The sequence below is a fragment of the Schistosoma mansoni genome, chromosome W (genome assembly GCF_000237925.1).
Source record: "Schistosoma mansoni strain Puerto Rico chromosome W, complete genome".
Lineage (NCBI taxonomy): Eukaryota > Metazoa > Platyhelminthes > Trematoda > Strigeidida > Schistosomatidae > Schistosoma > Schistosoma mansoni.
This window is the reverse complement of record NC_031502.1, coordinates 21929109-21951009: the sequence shown is the minus strand read 5'-3', so window position 1 is coordinate 21951009 and position 21901 is coordinate 21929109. Positions and strand designations below refer to the sequence as shown.

Sequence of the window (21901 nt, the reverse complement as noted above, 5' to 3'; positions counted from 1 at the left end):
GAATTTCATCAAATAACAATAATTTAGAAAAAGTTGATAGTAAGTGATACCATTGTTATTATGACTTTAGTGAATGAAAACGCAATGAAGAGAAACCAGTCAGTAAGTCAGCTACAACGTAGGAACAGGCACACATATGCATCGATCCAAGTTGCTATATCTCGTTAGCACAACAAGATGAACACCGAATTCATAGAAATAGTTAATTTAATGATGGTAATATATAAAAGAAAGTTTGTATATAAGGATATAGTATAGGAAGAAAGACAGATATGAAGTATTTTTAACCTCAAGGTTTAAGGGAAGATAAAGAGTGTATACACCTGCGCCATTGTGATCGATTCTGAGCCATGTCACCTAGACTCTCCAACCACTGGTTACGATAGTTGCACGGACCAATCTATTGTTTTACGCAAAATCAAACAGTAGCTTCGTAAAATATGAAAATCATGCACTAAATACATCGTTTGCATATCTTCGTCCAGTTGTCCTTCACATACTTCATCATTCTTTCGATCCTGTTCTGATTCCGATTGCTCTTCATTTTTACTTCCCCTTCTCTTTATTTCACACTTCTGGTGGTAAGGATTCTACCTTCAATTCCTATCACATACTACTTATGTTTTGTTCACATAAGTAGTGCACATCGCTCCACTACCAATAAAAATACTTACGCCTGTTACTCCACCTGTAGCTCTTCTAGAGTTACTGCCGGTCCCAAGCCCGGATCAAGGAGGAGGGTTGGGCATGGGGTTAGCGACCCAATCCCGTAGAAAAACTAACTCGCTAAAAAACGCTAACCAGAACCAATAAAAATATTAATGTAATATCATTAATAATCAAAACAATAATAGCAATAATCATACTTTTCCAACTCCAGTCAAACCAGTAAACAGTACACTTTGATTTGCAGCTAATAGTTTATCTAACATATATCCATATCTGACTGTATCTACAGTTGGTACAACCATATCAAAAAATGGTATTTGTTTATTATAAATAAATGTATTAATCATTTTATCCCAATTATCCATACGACGTGTATCCATATCAACAAAACAAGACCATAAATCAGAATGTTGAGGTAGCTAAAAATAAGTAAGTATACAATAATAATGAATTATATTACATTTTTTAACTTAATATTATACTTATCAGAAGGGGGGTTTTTCTGTGGAGATTTCGGCTTTTATCTTCCGTCTTTCCATGTTCAAGAACATGCTAGAAAAAAAGAACAGGAAAACCTGGAAGCACTGGACGGCCGTTTCGTCCAAGTGTGGGACTCCTCAGTGGCAGTGCGCATCCACGACCTCGCCTGGCGAGATTCGAACCCACGACCTACGAGTCTCGAGCCAGAGCACTTAACCGATAGATCACTGAGCCGACATCCTATGGTGCTTATGTATAACTTCAACCAATCCACGAAGTTGAGCAACCGTTCACCGATTGTTTTCAGTGAGTTGATATCTCACAACAGACGTAGTTTGAACTCCGCTGGTCACTGCTTCTCACTAGAAGGTCCTGGGTTTTAATCTCGCGAGGTGAGGTCGTGGATGCGCACTGCCACTGAGGAGTCCCACACTAGGACGAAACGGCCGTCTAGTGCTTCCAGGTTTTCCCTAGTGGTCTAGCTTTAATTGACTCACGCTTTCAACTATTAATATTATACCTTTAAAATTAAGACTGTTTAACATAGATTGTTTGATTGTTAGCACTCATCAGTAAGGTGTATCTGGGAACTTGAGGGGACAGAAGCTTCCTGTAGAATTCAAAATAATTTTATACAACTCTACAGAAGTTATCATTGAGTTATTCGGATAGTAAATGACATCCTGTAGGACTGAAATATTTACATTTGACTGATCATTTAGTAGCGACCAATTTAATATATATCTATGATTGTTATAAAACTATGAACTACTTAATTATTAGGTTAGATATAAAACCCTATCTATAGAGTAATACCTTATAGGTTGCCGATGATTGAGAGTTTCAAGCCAGAATCCAACTGATTCAGTTTAAGCAATTTTAGTTTTATCCACCAAACCTCAACCAAATCAATATATTTCAAAAATCAGTGATTTTTAAAATCGTTTACACTACTCTTGGATTGGATAATAATTTATGTATGTATTTAAGCCTTGTTTTGGTAGTTCTGTTCTTAGGTTTGAAGTCTATTGTCAATTGGTTTCATAATTTGAATCCACTTGAAGAAATGGCGAAGTGACTAGGAAGGATTATACAACAGTGTCTTACTTGATGGTGATGTGAACCTGAAACCGGAGTAATTGGAAACTAGTTTTGGAAATGAAAGTTTCAAATCATTGAATCATCAGTTTTCAGTGGTTCACTGTTTAGGTTCGATTCTCTTTCAAAGTCAAGTATCAGTTATATTTGAAAGAATATTTGAAAATGCAAACTTTGCGACATTTTGGGTAAAGTTGAACACTGAATACCTTCTCATTATTGAAAAATGAAGTTACATAATCTAAGTATTTTCATCAACCATCGTTAGTCGCGTTAGATCAATAAGCAGAGAGTTTAAATGAATCCATGTCAACGTAAGTTTTATTTTGAAGTATGTTTCTGCCTGTAGCTCCTACGGGGGTTACTGCCGGTCCCAAGCCTGGGTAAAGGAGGAAGGTTGGGCATAGGGTTAGCGACCCCATCCCGTAGAAAATCAACTCGCTAAAAAAACGCTAACCAGAAAAAATTATCCAAACCATTTAAACTCTGCCCTGGGAGTAGAAGGAATAATTATGACGTCTCATGATGAAAGCCGAGTTCCTTCGGAAGTCATGAGGCCGATGCACCTTCTTACAACCAGAGCGACAATTTTTGTAGGTACATGGAATGACCGGACAATGTGGGAGACTGGAAGAATCTTCCCAATGTTTCTGTCAAGAGTTGATATCAATACGAGAACCATTGAAGCACTAGGGAAAATATTTCACACTCTTTCGGGAATCCTTTACTAGTGTGAATCTATGGTTTCTTCAAGAAAGAAACTAGGTTCCTAAGATCTAGCAATCTGTATGTCATTTAAAGATCATAAAGATGGAATTATTCACATTTCTAACTTTAATCAACCACTAATTTCAGTCAATGTTTACTTAGCTTAGATAAAAAAACACAACCTCCTACTGTTATATCCTAGTGAAGACGTAAGTACAGGTAACTTCCGGGACCTATTAATGGACGATTATTCTATATATATATTCTTATTGTCTAACCATTGAGTAATTAGATTGTGTATATCTATATACATCTTATTATAAGCTTCATTTTGACCTCTAAATTATTATTATTATACGAATTACTGTCTCTAAATTATATTCAGTTTATTGATTATTGTCTCTCACGTTCACAGCCACATTTGGCTTGATCTTGTATAAATATTATTTCCTATTTTATGGTATGATGCGGTCTGTCCGTCTGGAATATAAACCGAGTATGCTTGAAATCAATGATTCGCATAGCTCAAGCCGTAATCGGTGTTTTTGGACTCAATTGGAAGGGCTAGGCGGACGAGGGACCAATAAAGACTCTAGACTGCTCATACCAGTTGAACGTCATTGATTTAGCACAGTGTTAAGATTAGCAAAGTCGTATTCTGATTGGTGAATAAATCACATGATAAAAGCCGGACATAAAATTTGCAACAAATTGGCAACAGCCTTCTTTTATAAAGACACAACCTCCTACTTTTTCGAACGAAGGTACTCAAATAAAGATAAAGACTTCATAAACTAACTGATTTACATATAAATCAATAAAGTAAAAAAACTTAAACTTACTCTTGCATCACCTAAATCATCAAATAAATTACGTATAAATGCATCACATATATCCCAATTTGTATCTATTAAATTACCAGCTAATCCCCATAATAATGAAAATACAAATGACATAGCTAATAATGGATTTAATTTATTTTTATCTTCATTCATTGATGGACAACCTTTATGAGTTAATAGAACTTCTAATAATTTACACATTGTTTGTATTCGTGCAATAGGTACCTATTGTATTAAAGGTAAAATAATAAGTGAATGTACGTCAATTAACTATGTATCTTGAGCAGAATGGAAAGAATCTAATACAAATATGAAAGAAAGGAGTTGGAATAATTGTAGTATCAATAAGAGGTGTTAAATTTGTTCCCCTTATTTCATCACTTTCGAATCCATTAGACTACGTATTAATGTTAAGATTTGCCTTCTTGATGGAAAAGCTCTGGAATAGGTGGAAACATTCATGTACCTGGGAAGCATCATTGATGAACAACGAGGATCTGATGCAAATGTAAAGATGACAATTGGTAAAGCAAATATAGCAATCGTACCACTGAAGAACATATGTAATTCAAAACAACTGATAACCAATATCAAAGTCATAATCTTCAATACTAACATCAAGACAGTTCTATTGTACGGAGCTGAAACTTTGAGAACTATCACGACCATCATCAAGAAGGTACAAATATTTATGAACAGTTGTCTACTCATGATACTGAATGTCTGTTGACCGGATACCATCAGTAACAGCCTACTGTGGGAGAGAACAAAACAACTTCCAGCTGAAGAGGAAATTAGGAAAAGACAGTGAACAGTGGTCAGGATACATATTAGAAAAATTAGAAAACAGCATCACGAGACAAGCCCTAACTTGGAATCATGAAGGGAAACGAAAAGGAGGAAGGCCAAAGAATATACTGTGTCGAGAATCGGAAACAGATGTGAAAAGGATGAATATCAACTGGAAAGAATTGTCCAGGACAGAGTTGAATGGCGAATGCTGGTGATTAGCCTATGCTCCTCCATGAGTGGTAACAGGTGTAAGTCAGTAAGCAAGCATTTTCAAAATTTTACTCAAATGCTGACTAATTGAGTAATGGTTGAGTATCTGTGACACATGCCTCAAACAACTTGTTGTCATTAATGCATAAACTATTTTAAATACTTCTTCGACTCAAGATAATTCTTGAATATAAAAGAGTATGGAACAATTGAAATTTAGTTATTACATTCTTAATCAATAACCATTGACACAAAATAATATTTGAAATCTCAGATTCTTTATATATTTCCAAAATGATTATCTAAATATAAGTAAAGATGGATAGTGTCTAGCAGTGGAATCCAAGACTCTCGTTTCATCCTATTTGGAACTCGTCAGCTGGATGTACCTGCATCTCAGAGTTGATGTTCACTCTGTGACTCGAACCCAGTACCTTTCGTTCCAAACGCCATCACGTTATCCACCTGGCTACTGTGTCATGATAGCCACCTGCATGTGCAGTGGGGTGAAGTTTAAATTCACTTGGTGTTGTTTACTTGCATCTTCCCATTGTTATTTAAGAATGCAATTGATCAGTCTTTTGTTAGCATATATGCATCCTGTGAAGGTGCATCCAGCTGAAGAGTCCCAAATGGGACGAAACGCGCGTCCTGGTTAAAATAGAATTAACTGTTTATTTTCTTTTAATCCATACATCTTCTGACAAGTTCGATTTTCATTCACTATCCAGTGTATCGAACTGTACAAATATGCTGTAACTTTGGGGGTTAAGAGAAGAAAATGTATGTTTAATATAAGAGTATAGTACAGTTATGTGGCAAATCTTAATTATCATTAAATCTACTTCCATGATCTGTCACCAATTTTTATAGCTTATCTGATATCATAAAATGAAACAAATAATTGGTACAGGAAGTTTGTAAACGTGTGCTGAAGAGTTTCATGTTAAGAAAAAATGGCCGTCCAATAATTACTATTTTTTAGCGGATGTCTAACTGAGGTCAGTCCGTGATGTGAACTATGAAATTCAACGCTATTCACAAACCTCTTATACTAAAAACAGTCATGTATTCACGAGTGAGTAACTTCGAAACGGAATTCATGAAATTCTAGTGTAGAGCAGTGACTAGTAGAGTCAGAACATATTAATTGGTTACTTTTAAATGGCAATGGAAGATGGTTTATTATTATCGGATATTGATAAAAGTTAGAAACTTAAACTAATCGGTGCTGAGTTGAATACTCGCAGTGAGATCTGAAGTTCCTGAGTTTTTTCTCTTATGGGGTTGTAGGTATGCAACAACAGAGAAGTTCTGCAGTAAAATGTAACGCTGTCGTTTTCTTCCTGGTTTTCATTAGTTGTCTGGGCAAATTCAGTCAGTTACGTGAAATACATAAAACTCTACTGATATGGCTGAGTCTGATAGTAGTATACAAAACTTCCTGTATCCAGGCCCCTAACCGGCTACTGTAAGAAGACTAAGGGTGAAGGAGGAAGATTTTTGGGCTGATCCAAATCAAATTGTTGAGAAGATCCAGAAAATTCCTCGAAAAAAGCCAAAATTGGCTCTGAAAACTCTGAAAAACATCTTATCCAATCAGCATTCAATAGAAGTTTTGCCAGAAACATCTAAAAGTGAGAAGTCACATGCCACGTTTCCTATTGGATGATTGCATATACTGCTATTATGCGTAGCAGCGTTCTAGAATGTCCCGGAAACCCAAGGCCATCTAAAATGTTATAAATACCCTAGATTTTCTGTACATGAACGAGCCTTGAAGTAAAGCGTTTCTTCCATATTTTGCGCCTTTTCTCTCGTTTTCAAGTCGCTGTGTAGATTTCGCCTGTAGGTTACTACAAGAGGTTAGGAACCGAATCTAGCGTTCAGTTAAAATACTTATCATTAATGAGTAATAGCTCCTTAGAGAATGAAACTATTTCTTGACCAATAACATGTACTTGTCAATTAGGAGATTTTTGATTGGCCTAACATTGGGTAGCGTTTTTAAATAATTTTTCCTGGTTAGCGTTTTTTCGCGACTTAGTTTTCTACGGGATGGGGTCGCTAACCCTATGTCCAACACTCCTCCTTTATCCGGGCTTGGGACCGGCAGTAGTCCCCGTAGGAGCTACAGGCTGAGTACCTCATTTGACAATTTACGATTGGTGTACCGACTCGTTACATACAAGTCATTATCTTAAGTCGAAATTTCATAAATAAAAGAGAAAATATCAGAAGGGACTTTTGTGGAGATTTTAATAATTTTACATAGTTGAAATCATGAGTCAATTAAAGATAGATCACCACGGGAAATCTGGAAGCACTGAACGGCCGTTTCGTCCTATTGTGAGACTCTTCAACAGTGCGCATCCACGATCCCGCCTCCATGGTGGTCTAGCTTCAATTGACTCACGATTTCAACAATATAAAAAAGAAAATAATCAATAAGATAGTTGAAAATCTCTAACCTACCCTTTATATAATGTAAGCTATTAATGTTCAAATGAATACTTACTTGTGGAATGATTGTTGTACATTTGGTCATTACAAAATTCATAAAAGGATCAACATATTTTATAAAGAGATTCATAATATATTCAGTCACATAAGGAGTTAATTTTTCTTCAATTGTTTTTATCCACGTCTAAAATGAATAAGAATACCTTTTTTAATCAAATATCTATACATTGAGAATGTTAGTAAGTACTTTAGAATGAAAGGTAACTACTGAGGAGTTCCACAGTAGGACGAAATGGCCATCCAGTGCTTTTAGTTTTTCCCTAGTGGTCTAGCTTCAATTGACTCACACTTTCAACTATGAAAAGTAACTGTTTAATAGGATCTCGTGTTTACTGAAAGAAGTATGATGTAATCAGTAGAAATAACGGATAGGATTTTCAAGAATATTCATCGTGATAGAACTTGGTGTTTCACTAGGTTATCCATAAAAGAAGAAGAATTTCAGAAACCTGTGTTCACATCAATCTCTTTCGAAATTCTTCATATTTGTAATAACAGACTTTGTTGTGATTAATTATTCGTTGTTTAAATTCTTCATTGATACCCTCAAAAAATCAGGGTTTTCAGTAACTTTCATGTTTTATTGTCTCCAAAATTATTCTAGTCCCTTCCTCTTTATCATAATTTTCTATTATGAGAACAAAATATAATCTTCATAAGCTATTTTTTATTGAAAAAGCTGATTGATCAAATGTAGGGATCAACAGCGGCCTGCTTAAACAACTGGAGTACCTGTTCTTGTCATCTATATATTTCAACAAGTTATCTGATTTTTTTGTTTTAATACATCATTATGGATATTATTCGCATAACCAATTCAGGTGAGTTTCTCAAAAGTGTACCACCTTTCACTGTAAAAATTACAAATGACCTAATAAGAGATATCGTGGTTTCTGGCAGGCAATATACAGCGAAAATAATGTACACTGTTCAGATGTCGATTTACTGAGCTGCTCACTTTTAACTGACGATCACTCAATATTTATCGTCAGGATCGACAAAGAAGTAAGAAATGGCAACTTGTTCAGATACTTTGTGCTGAAAATTCTATATTATACCATAAATATGAGATTGAATAAAGCTTATAAAGATAAATAATAAATTAATTAACGACCAGAAATCTACGGACAGCAACTGTTTTATTTCAAGAAGCATTGTCATGAAACAGTAGCTATTTATCATCGTCAAAACCATCATCATTATCACTATCACGACACCGTTATCTCACATAAAACACATAAAGTATCCTCACAGGAAGTAGCATTCACAGCTTTTCCTTCAAGAAGCAATTTATGTTAGGTATAAAATTAAAAGAGTATAATAAATCTATTAATGATTGACTCTTTCAATAATTAGAAGGGGTTTTGTGGAGAGTTCAGTATTTTCATAGTTGAAATCACGAGTCAATTGAAGTTAGACCACTATGGAAAACCTGGAAGTCCTATTGTGAAAGTCCTCAGCAGTGCGCATCCACGATCGAACCCAGGATCTACCAGTCTTGCGCCAGAGCGCTTAACCACTAGGCCATTGAGCCAATATCCGATGGTGTCAATGTTTAACTTCAAGCAATCCACAAAGTTGAGCAACCATTCACCTATTGTCTTTAGTGAGTTACTATCTCATAACAAACATGGTCAAACTTCACTGGTCACTGCTTTTCACTAGAACTGAAGGAAATATTTCAATATTTTTACTTCGTAGATTATATTATTACAGATATATTGAATAGTCCATTGTGCTTGTTTGTTTGGCGTACTTATTTATGACGCGATTCCCAAAGAACAAATAGTGTATCATTAATGAATTCCCTAATTAGTAAATAGATGTACTCAAAATAAAAAACAATGAAATGGGTTCGATTCTCGCGAGGCGAAGTCGTGGATGCGCACAGCTAAGGAGTCCCACAATAGGACGAAATGGCCGTCAAGTGCTTCCAGGTTTTCCATAGTGGTCTAGCTTCAATTGACTCATGATTTCAACTATGAAAAATACTGAAATCCCCACAAAACCCCTTCTAATTAAATACATATTTCAGAATGTTGCAATTAACTTACTTTAACATATGGTAACCAACCTAAATCTTCTGAATCCACATAAACCATACCACAACGACTTACAGTTGCTGGTGATGCAACAGCTAAATCTTGTACTTCAAATAACATATGAACATAATTGGTTAATTTAATTCGTTCAGAATTAGCTAAACATAACATTTTATTATCATCTAATACTGTATTCATATTTTCAATCCATAATGCATCAACTGGACCATCACATATAACCCACTGATGATCTTGTGTAGGATCCTTCATAATGAAATGAATGAAGAAACAAAAAAAGATATTTGTTCACTTTTAGACTATTGTATTAATTGTTTGAATCTTCCTATTGATGTTTAAGGACTGCAACTCGTCAGTCTCTAATTTACACAAGCAAGTGGCTATCATGACTCAGTAGCTGAGTGGAAAACGCGATGGTGTTTGAAGCGAAAGGTACTGGGTTCGAGTCACAGAGTGAACATCAATTCTGAGATGCAGGTACATCCAGCTGACGAGTCCAAAATAGGGCGAGACGCGCGTCAAGCTGGATTCCACTGCTAGTCACTATCCATCTTTGCTTACCATGCTTGTGAATTTAGGCTATATCGAGGCAATGCACACAGTATGCACATGTGCCAATTAGAGACTGACCAGTTGCAGTCCTAAAGCATCAGTGGGAAGATTCACACAAACAATACCAAGTGAATTTATTGTATTAATGTCATTTCTTTTTACATATGTTCATTTATTGATGATGGCTAATAGCTGAAGAATCTCAAACAGGACGAAACGGGCGTCAAACTGAAATCCACTACTAGCCAACACTCATCTCTGCTTATAATGCTTGAAATTAAAGATAATTTTCGAAGCAATCAGATGTGAACCGCAAAACAAGAAGCCTTAACAAACTGCGGAAGCTATTTCTGGGGACGTTATTCCATTTAATTCAAAGCTTGTAAAACTGTAACATTTACTTTTGCCCCTAGTCTATTCTACAGATCATAAGCTTTCGTTTGATGTATGATTCACTGCCATAGCCTTTTCTGTTCCAAAGCTATTGCAATTTAGACGCAACCTCTTGTGCTCTATTTTCTACTCTAATCCCCCAGTTTTGGGAATAATTGTACTTTCCTAATTATTGTATGTTGTGGTCAGGTTAGTCATCTATTTATTCATATATCTTTTTACACTAGTCTGAATTTGGGTATCAGATCGGGATCTGAATAAAGCGAGTAATGTTCCAGTTGTCTTGTCTTCTCTCTCTCGCGCGTGCTTGTCAGCCAATCAGGGATAGAATAGTTTTCGTCTCTCTACCTCCGCTTCGAACTCGCGCATACTAGCCTCAAGGTTAAGCCAGTCAGCCTATGGCGATAAGGTCTTAATCAACATTAGACAAGTTATACTCGGCACTAAAGTGGGTATACAGATTCAAGGACGTAACACAATCCATACAAGATGCACATATGCTAATAACAGACTGATCAATGACATTCCTAGATGCCAATAGGAAGATTCCAACAACTAATACCAAATGAATGAATCACCAACATTATTCAATCAATGTTAAAATCTTGTGCTATTATAATATGAGTGTAAGAATATACAATAACCTTGTCTTACTTACCACACATGTTTGTCTAACAATAGAAGCTAATAATCCATCATGCCATTCAAATGTTAATTTATTTACTTCACCATATAATTCACCCATAGTTATAGATTTTGGATTTAAAACATACATTTTCACTGGTTGATATTCTGGTTTACTATTAGTTAATTCAGCTGCATGTAAATTACTTAAAACTTTAGCTAGAACACGATAAACTGTCGTTTTTCCACCACCAGTTGGTCCAACTAACATAACACCATGACGTACAAGTAATGTTTCATAGAATTGTATTACTTTACAAACTTGTTCTGTAATAATTTGTAAATTCATATCTTGTAGAACTGTTTCAATCTCTGCAAGAAATATTCCATAATCATGTTCTGGTAATGTAATACCAGGGAAAAGATCTTGTAAAATTGCCTATATAAAATGATAAATATATTAAGGATTATTTTATGAGGATAAATGGTGAGATTAGAATTGATGAACGAACTAATCAGATATAGAATAACAGGTCTAGGACTTTGGCGCGACATTCACTCATCTATTTAGGTAAATATTGTTCCGGCATTTTAGTTGATGTTAGTTCATGATCAAAGCTCCAAATCTAGTTTTACATAGTTAAGATCATGAGTCAGTTGAAGCTACAGCACCATCGGAAACCTGGAAGCACTGAACAGCCGTTTCGTCCTATTGTGGGACTACTCAGCAGTGCGCACCCACGATCCTACCTCGCGGGATTCGAACCCAGGACCTACCATTCTCGCGACAGAGCACTCAACCGATAAACCACTGAGCCGGCATCCAGCAGTGTTAATGTCTAACCTCAACCAATCCACGAAATTGCGTGACCAACTTCCATTGTACTGTAGTAGATACATGTCTCTACCTGACATGGATTAGCTTCACTGGTCACGACTTCTCACTAGAACTCCAATAATTACCGCATGGAGCCGGTCACTAGTGAGCATATGATCATTATCAGAAGTGGGTTCTGTAGAGATTTCAGTAATTTTATATAGTTAAGGTCAGTGGAAGCACTGGACGGCTGGTTTGTCCTAGTATGGAACTTCTCAACAGTGTGCATCCACGATCGCTCACACGGGACTCGAACCCAGGACATTCGGTCTCGCACGTAGTATTTCTGTTGTCATTAAATAAACAATTCTTCTAATATCTGTTATCATCTTGTCATTTTGTTTCACACTGACTGATAGATTAAATATATAATAATGAATTCATCGCCTGAAATTCTGTTGGTGATTAAGGTTGCTTACCATGGGGATTTAGTCGAGGTGTGTTGGTTGAAAAATTTGTTCCTTGATGTTTTAGCATTCCAGATAGATCGTTTAAGAAACTATAAAACCGAGATAAACATACCTAAGGAATGAAGGAAAAATAATAATGTCCTTTCTATTGAGCCGAGAGCCACTAAGCTGTCTCATTTAGGTAATCGGTATCAGTAGGTGTTCTACTTTCTCATAGGAGAAAGGGTTAGCTCAAAAATGAGCAGAGATAAATTCTAAAAAAATAAGGAATTTGTGCGTCAACTCATATGACAGGTGTCTTTACCCGACTCTACAGTCACACTTCCTTACCAACAAGAATTTCAATAATAATCTAGTTCTACTTTTAAGTTCATGTAAAAAGTATCTCTTCATAGAGTGAAAACATCTCTGACTGCATTCAAGATCATCTTGTTCAAAACCGAGCATTTGAGCTAAACCTAGAACAATGCAAACTAATTCTAAATGTCAAAATATTTGAAGATCAATGACTTTATAACATCTCAATGGAACAGTACCAACCAAAATATGATCATTTCTTTCAAAATTCTAGTACTAATTGATAAGTCTTGCTGATTGAACGCTATTCTAGGATCCTAAGCTAGTCTCGTAACCCATCAATCAAGCTAAGTCTACACAGCGACTCGAACACGAGAGAAAAGGCGCAAAATATATGAGAAGCACTTTACTCCAAAGGTTCATTTATGTACAGAAAATATAGGGTTTTTATAGTATTTTAGAAGTTTTTGAGTTTTCTTGAAAATTCTAGAATACTACTAAACATAGTAGCAGTGTAGTAATCAGTCAATCAGAAACTCTACATGTGACTTTTCGTTTTCGCGGTATTTCTAGGGCGGCCAGACCAAAACGTGGCACAAATCCATGAAGTCACTGACAGTTGAACTGAGCCATGTTGGTAGGTGTAGACTACCGGGTTGGAATTCGCGAGATGATAGAAATCAATGGTTAGAGACCTTGAATGATATGGCTCAAAATCGTTCGCAATGGTGAAGGTGCATCCACTCTTTGTGTTCTATCTTTTTTCTCTTTCCAAATTTATTTCACTGTATGCTTATACTCTTACTACTTCTACCACTATGGGTTTTGAATCGACAACTTCACCTCTGTGCTAATGTGGTATGGCAACTCGAACTGATGTACGTACTTACGAAGTTCTACGTTGTGACTGACTGACTGACTCTAGCAAAACTTCTAATTAAACGCTGATTGGATAGAATGCTTCTTAATGTTTTCCTGAGCTTGTCATATCTATTGCGGGAGATCTTCAGCATCATCCCTCTTTTGAACAGACAATCAATTATACATATTATCAATATTACTATCTTTAGTTAAAACTTCATTTGATAACTTACTGTAAATAGGATAGAATCTTGTTTAAGAAATTTTGGTAAATTACTATCTCTTAAAGCACGAATTAATACAACATCTTCTGGTTTATCCGGGTTTTCACGTTTTAATGAACCAGCCATAACTAATACTGATTTTAATGTTCTCATACCAAAATCATAATGATCTTGTTGTGATAATTGTTCACTGCATAATTTATACATTTGTGTCATTTTTAATGCTAATGTTTTAGATGATTCAAATCCTTCAGAATAAAGTATAACTTCAGCTATAAGACCTAGTTATAATAAAAAAGGGAGAAGATAAAGAATGTTAAAGAGAAACTGAGGAAGATAGAGAACAATGAACATGTGAAATGATGATATTGAATAGACACTGGAATTTAAAATCTAGTGGGGACTTTCAATGACTCCAATGATGATAGATGGCTAATGTGACCACCGGTCAGTGTTAATGAAAACAATGAATATTTGTTGTCTTTTGAATCTCTTAACCTCAGTTCTACTGTTCTGATGATCACTAACTGGTTGACAGTACTGTGTGATCATGACATCTAATATAACATAGATTAGCGGATTACTGTAGATACACTTACGTTGATTCTGTTAACAGAATGTTAGAGAGAAACTGGAGAAGATGGAGAACAATGAACATTTAAAATGATTATATTGAATAGACGCTGGAATTTACATTTTGTCAAGTATATTTCTTGTTTGTAGACTAAACAGTTTGTCCAGAAAATATGTGAACTGAACCACTTATAAGCAAAGATAGATAGTGGCTAGCAATGGAATTCAGCACGCGCGTTTCGTCATATTTGGGACTCGTCAGGTAGATGTACTTGAATCTCAGAATTGATGTTCACTCTGGGACTCGAACCCAGTAGCGCTCGCCCCAAACGCCATCGCGTTATCCACTCGGCCACTGAGTCGTGATGACCACTTGCTTGTGCAATGGGGTGAAGTTTAGATTCACTTAGTATTGTTTGTTTGAATCTTCCCATTGATGTGTTAGGACTGTAACTGGTCAGTCTCTAAATTCAAACAATCAATACTAAATGAATTTGAACCACTTATACTTCTTGATGAAACTTGGAAAAAGTTCTCAGGAAATCCATCAAATGTTGAATTCTGTTATGCAAACAATAATACTGTGAAAAAATAATTATTTATGTGGGTCAGGAGATTTAGTGGGGACTTTCAATGACTCCAATGATGATAGATGGCTAAGGTGACCACCGGTCTGTGTTAATGAAAACAATGAATATTTGTTGTCTTTTGAATCTCTTAACCTCAGTTCTACTGTTCTGATGATCACTAACTGGTTGACAGTACTGTGTGATCATGACATCTAATATAACATAGATTAGCGGATTACTGTAGATACACTTAAGTAAATTCTGTCAACAATTGTTTGATGGATTCATTAACTTCTCACTTAGCTCCATCTAATTATTAAAAAAACTCTATTTTGTATCATTTACTTAGTTAACTGATTATTATTATTATTTGAACACATAAATATTGGTACAAAGGGGCACCAGATACATATGCGCCACACAAATCTCATTTGATTTGTGTGAGGGCTGTGATACTGTCCAGGTGCTCAAACTGAAGCAGGTGGTTTGCTTGGGGGGCCACACCCAGAGCCTTTGACCTAAATGTCTGATCCACAAGGCAGTGGAGCATCGTGAGCAGATGCATTTACATGGTAGCCGATGACCGACGATTGATTCATACGCCATTTGTTCCGTCAGGATACTGGAGCCGATGTGCACCACTGGTTTGGAATAAAGGTTTTCCAACTCCCCTAGGTTGACTTCCCGTGTCCACCAATCCGATTAAATCTCCAAACATTCGCTTTTCGTGCTCTCAATTTCGTGAACAACAGTAATGCCACGAGAAGGCAGTGAGTAGGACTTCTGTGGCAGAGGCTATATACGTGTGTCCATATGAGAGCATTTGGCCAAGCATTGTATGAATTAATCAGTCTGTTGTGTTTCAACCTCAACTGAATGTCATTCTTCTAATATACAATGGAATAATCGTCTATACAAAAATAATAATGATGATGTTTATAATAACAAAATGACTTACGGTAATCGGGTACCATCATTGAAATTGGACGGAATAATGATTTTAAATTATCAGGCAATTCTGTACGTCCAGCATAACCAGGATTCATTGTAATGAAAGCAGCACATGTTGGCACTAATTTAATTTCACGTCCTTCAAACATGAATCTTGCAACCTATATATATTCAAACAAAAAAGCAAGCTAATTAACGAAATCGATTGACCGGATAAGTTGTTAGACATAAGTTTAATTCATGATTTAACTTGGGTCTATCTCTTGTCGTTGAAAGATCATCTGATCCGGAAATTAATAATGGGAACTTAGATACTACGTGGATAGTAGTATATATGTGCGTGAAACTGGGCATAATATTGTTTGGATACGTAATATATCGTCCTCAAATTTCGAGAACATATGTATAAATAAACTCCTGGGTCATTTATGGAGAGAGGTTAGTAATGTACTGTAAAGTAGAGATGGTGATTCGGTTGATAAATCTGGCAACCTTCTTCATGATTAAGGTATTTATTACACATTGCCAATCTACCCATATTCAGTACAGAAAACAGCTAGATCAAAACATATCATCAGTCTTCGAAGTTATTTACTACTGGCTTTGAGAGATAAAGGCAGCTAAAAACCTCTTGGGTGGGGACAACAAAATATCCCTTTTAAATGGTTAGTGAAATAACCCTAAATCTGGGATATGAATGAACTCAACAGAACTTCAAGTTATGTGATTGGATAATCTGTACATGAAATTTGATTATTTTGAAATATCTCGCTGTAGACAGTTAGGGGTAAATAGATTCGCTTTTTGGATGTAAATTAGAAATGTATAAAATTTGTTTTTAACAAGAATATAAACTTGGTTTGAGTTACAGACATGATACTACTTTTAATTGTTACCTTCTAGTCAACCCAAGTGAAGAACATATGGAACTCAAAACAACTATCAACTAAATTCAAAGTGAGAATCTTCAATACGAACGTCAAGACAGTCCTACTGAAACGTGGAGAACTACTACAACCATCGTCAACAACGTACAAGTTTTTATAAACAGTTGTCTACGCAAAATGCTCAAGATTCACTAGCCGGATACCATCAGCAACAGCGTTTTATGGGAGAGGACAAGTCAGCTTCCAGCTGAAGAGGATATTAGGAGAAGACTTTGTAAGTGGAGAAGACATACATTAAGGAAATCACCAATGTGCATTACAAGGCGATCCCTAACTTGGAATCCGGAAGGGAAGCGGAAAAGAGGAAGGCCAAAGAACACATTACATCGGGAAATAGAAGCAGATATGAAAAGGATGAATAACAACTGAAATGAACTGGAAAGGAAGGCTCAGGACAGAGTTGGATGGAGAATGCTGGTGAGCGGCCCTCGACGAGGGGTAACGGGCGTAAGTAAGTAAGTAAGTCAACCTATGTATTGTGTACTTGATAAGGGGATATATCCGATTACAGATAAGCTCATTCACAGAGTTCTACTAAAGTTTATGAAGCACGGTAATAACAGTAACAATTTGAAAAGGGATAAAGAAAAACAATATTACTCACTCGTGCAGCTTTAGCATTTCGAATAGTGATCAATTGTTGAGCAATAACAGACAATACTTCAATATCAATACGATTGAATTCATCAAAACAACACCATGCCCCAGATTGAGATAAACCAGAAAAGAAACGACCCATCATTTTATAATCTAATCCATCGGAACAATTGAAAACAACGCATTGTTTTGCTACAGATTTAGCTAAATCTTTAGTTGTCTCCGTTTTACCAGTACCAGCTGGACCAGCGGGTGCACCGCCTAAATCTAATTGTAATGCACCCATTAAACATAGATAACATCTAAAACAAAATGAAAGAATTGATATATGAGTTTGTCATTAGAGATTAATTTGAGTTGATGGATGGTTACAAACTGTAAACTACAGAATAATATCTATTTCGCCTTAAGTTGAAACTCTTCAGGAGTACACAACCATAATGGAATCTATAGTCTACTGGTCCCATAGTAAGCAAAGTACCTCCCAATAATTAAAGAAGAGTTCAATAGTCTACATTTAAAAAGTAAGGCGATTTTCCAAGTTGTTTAGTGACCATTCCATATCATCGGTGAGATGTTTTCTTTGGCTTTCAGTATGATTATACTCCACCTATTACAGGTGAGTTTTATGTTATCAATATGTAATTTCAGATTTGAGTATCTATGAGATGACATAAATACAAATTGTTTGACCCCTTACTTAAATAATATGTAGTCCAGTTTAACAATTTCTCATCACTTGTCATTAAACCATCCCTACTTAACAGCTAGATTGATAAGAAATCTTAGTTCAGAGTAAAATCAGAGAATAACAAAACTCACAGGCTCATTATATCAAGTATCATGAATTAGTAAATCATCGGTTGTTCATCTAGAATCTAAGGATAACCATCAACTTGTTATCGCAAAAATCATTAGCAAAGTACATCAACTAATCTAGTCAGGAATTAATCACAGCGAAATAGACGTAGTCCCATCTAAATACTTCCATTTATCAAAGTATTTCATGGCTTTAAGTTACTTATAGTTGGTTAACTGCAAATAGCTCTTGTTTTGCTGATCCTCGCCCTCACATCTACATCAGATCCACCTTGTTCATCAATTATGCTACCCAGATATATAAAGGATTTTACATCCTCCAAAGCTTCTCCGTCAAGTGTAATTCCATTGGTGCATGTTGTATTATATCGGAGAGTCTTGCACATTTGACATCTTATTATTATTTTTGCATTCACTTGAGATGATGGACTATGTTTTGATTTCTCCGTGCATATCCATGAAGTCATGTAGATTTGAGTTATAACTATGAATAAACATCTATTTAATCGTTGAAAGCGTGAGTCGATTGAAGCTAGACCACGATGGAAAACCTGGAATCACTGGACGCCCATTCTATCCTATTATGTGACTCCTCAGCATTGCGTGTCCACGATCCCAGTGGAGTTCAAATCACGTCTGTCGTGAGATATCAATTCACTGAAGACAATTAGTGAACGGTTCCTCAACTTTGTGGATCAGTTGAAGTTAGACATTAACACCGTTGGATGCCGGCTCAGTGGTCTATCGGTTAAGGGCTCTGGCGCGAGACTGGTAAAACCTGGGTTCGGATGTCTCGAGTGCGGGATCGTGGATGCACACTGCTGAGGAGTCCCATAATAGGACGAAACCGCCGTCCAATGCTTCCAGAATTTCCATGATGGTCTAGCTTCAATTGACTCACGCTTTCAACTATGAAAATACTGAAATCTCCACAAAACCCCTTCTGATCTATTTTTGATCCTTCAAAGGTTTTCAAAACTTCATCTATTAACATGAATTCATAATAAGTATTATACAATAAATATCTTCATCACAAATAACTTTTCATATATTTACCTATCAGTTAATGGTGTAATAACTAAACGTGGTGATGCACCTAAATATTCATAACCATATATATAACATGAATTAGCCATTTTCACAACACATGTATCTAAATCTAAATCCCAATAATAACGAAGTTGACGTTGCCAATCAAAATGATCTAATGAATTCACTTTATTATTTACTAATTCTGTTACTATATCACGTGAATGTACATCAATTGTAATTAATGCACATAATAATGAACGAAATAATTTAGGTAATTCTTCACGAACTAAAGTAGCAAGTTTGTTAAGTCCCTAAAAAAAAAATTAAAAAAAAAGAAAAGAAAATTTGAAAGAAAAACAAATAAGGGGTGGGGGGAAGTTAACGATCAATATTATATCATCTTGTATTATAATTAAATTGTAATTTTTTTATAAAGTGATAAGTCTTGCTGATTGAATGCTATATTCGGATCCCTGAGCTAGTCTCGTAACCCTCAAGGTAGAACTACATAGCGACTTGAACACGAGAGAAAAGGCGCAAAATATATGAGAAGCACTTTACTCCAAAGGTTCATTTATGTACAGAAAATATAGGGTTTTTATAGTATTTTAAAAGTCCTTGGGTTTTCCTGAAAATCCTAGAATACTACGAAACATAGTAGCAGTGTAGTAATCAGTTAATCAGAAACTCTACATGTGACATTTCATTTTCGCGATACTTTTCTAGCAAAACTTCTAATCAAATGTTGATTTAATAGAATGCTTCTTAATGTTTTCCTGAGCTTGTGATGTCTATTGCGAGAAATTTTCAGGAGCATCCCAACATAAAGGTTGAATAAGTGGATTCAGTTTTTATTCAAGTATATGAGTTGACTAATTTACTGGAATAAAATCTTTCTTCATAGTTGTTAGTAAAAAACATCTGATCACAAGTTCAAATCCTTCAAGATTGAAAAGATTCTTTGATTATTAATGTTAAATAATATCAAGCAGAGATTTCTGACGGTTACTATCAATCACTTCACGTGTTAATGACACATACTAATTATTTAACACTTAATGAAACTGGATAGCGACTAGCAATGGAATCCAAGATGCGTGTTTCGTCCTATTTGGGACTCGTCAGCTGGATGCACCTGTGTCTCAGAGTTGATGTTCACTATGAGACTCCAATTCAATACCGTTTGCTTCAAACGTCATCGCGTTATCCACTCGGCCACTGAGTTGTGATAGCCACTTGCTTGTGAAATGGGGTGAAGTTTAAATTCACTTGATGTTGTTTGCTTGTATCTTCACATTGATGTTTAGCACTGCAATTGATCAGTCTCTTGTTGACATACATGCATACTGTGCGTTTAGTGCTTGTGAATTAGGGCAATATTGAGGCAATACACACAGTATGCACAAATTCCAATAAGAGACTGATCAATTGCAGGCTTAAACATCGATAGGAAGATTCAAACAAACAACACTAAGTGTTTTAAAATTGGTTAGAGATACTTTGGATAAACTGAATTCCACGAAAATATGTATGCGTTAAATTGATCTCCAAGGCCTTATTATTAGAAATCGGAAATGGTTATACTTTTTTTAATAGGTCCGCTTATTCTGTGATATTCTGTAACACCCATGAATTGCGGAAATATATATTAAAGACTTTAAAAAATAAGAACATTACATATATTTTAAAGACGGTACCAAAATCTACATGGACAAGACAATAATAGCATACTGTCCTTAAGCGATTTTCAGGGTTGTCAATCAGAATATAGCTGGTTACTTATCGATTGGTGCATGACAGTAAACATTAACAACTGACAAGTCATGGACAATTTCGATGAATGGTCTGTCGCAGAAATACTAACCAGTTAAGGATCATAGAAAAACTGTATGCTTGTCAGTGAAATGGTACTTGAATGATGATTTTTCTTGGTGGGAAGATCCCTAGTGGGAAAAAAATAACTGGGTTTGAGTCCCAGAGTGAACATCAACAAGTCTAAGATGCAGGTACATCCAGCTGATGAGTCCCAGATAGGACGAAACACGTGTCCTTGATTCCACTGCTAGCCACCATCCATCTTTGCTTATAATTCTTGTGAATTAAGGCAGTATCGAGGCAATACGCACAGTATACACATATACCAATAGGGAGCTGATCAATTGCAGTCCTAAACATCAATGGGAAGATTCAAATAAACAATACTAAGTGAATTTAACCACCTATTTGTTTAAAATAACCTACTTACTTTATAACATTTTTCTTCATATTCTTTTAAACCATCAAGACGATCTTCTAGGAGAGGATCTTCTAAAATTAATGTGATATCACGTGACCACATTAATTGTTCTACTGTTAAAACAATTTGATTTGCATGTGCTTTTAACCATTCTTCACGTTGTAAACTTTCAAAATCATTTATAGCAATTTTCATTAATTTACGAAGATTTGTAAACATTGCTTCTTCAACTTTACCTAACCAATCTTCAACATTACCTCTAGCCTTTAAACCCTTTAATAAAAGCGAAAGTATACAGAAGATACATTGATTTAAACTATATTGATATGAAAGTTTGTATAAGAGAAATTAGTTGCATGACATTACAATCATTCAATAAAATTATGATTATTGTTATATCTAGAGCTTTGATTCTTACTGCGCCGCGTACTACTAGACTGCTCGAACGATAGAACCCGCAAAGTCGCAAGAGAGAAGACAGAAGACTAGTAAGTAGGAATTTTATTCCGCCAAAACAGTGTCAAAATATAGTACAGAAATCTCATGTATTTATAGTT

The 21901-nt window shown here is 35.6% G+C and overlaps 1 protein-coding gene across 1 annotated transcript in view; it reads right to left on the bottom strand.

Annotated features, from left to right (window-relative positions):
- The window catches only part of Smp_130810 (hypothetical protein), a gene marked incomplete at both ends in the record, with an annotated part of 126151 nt that overhangs the window by 45934 nt on the left and 58316 nt on the right, over positions 1-21901 (bottom strand). Inside the window, 10 exon segments of the mRNA XM_018788974.1 lie at positions 867-1088; positions 3798-4022; positions 7318-7446; positions 9377-9628; positions 10986-11390; positions 13630-13901; positions 15721-15874; positions 17265-17559; positions 19133-19419; positions 21354-21617. Of these exon segments, the coding sequence (XP_018654464.1) occupies positions 867-1088; positions 3798-4022; positions 7318-7446; positions 9377-9628; positions 10986-11390; positions 13630-13901; positions 15721-15874; positions 17265-17559; positions 19133-19419; positions 21354-21617 (2505 nt within the window).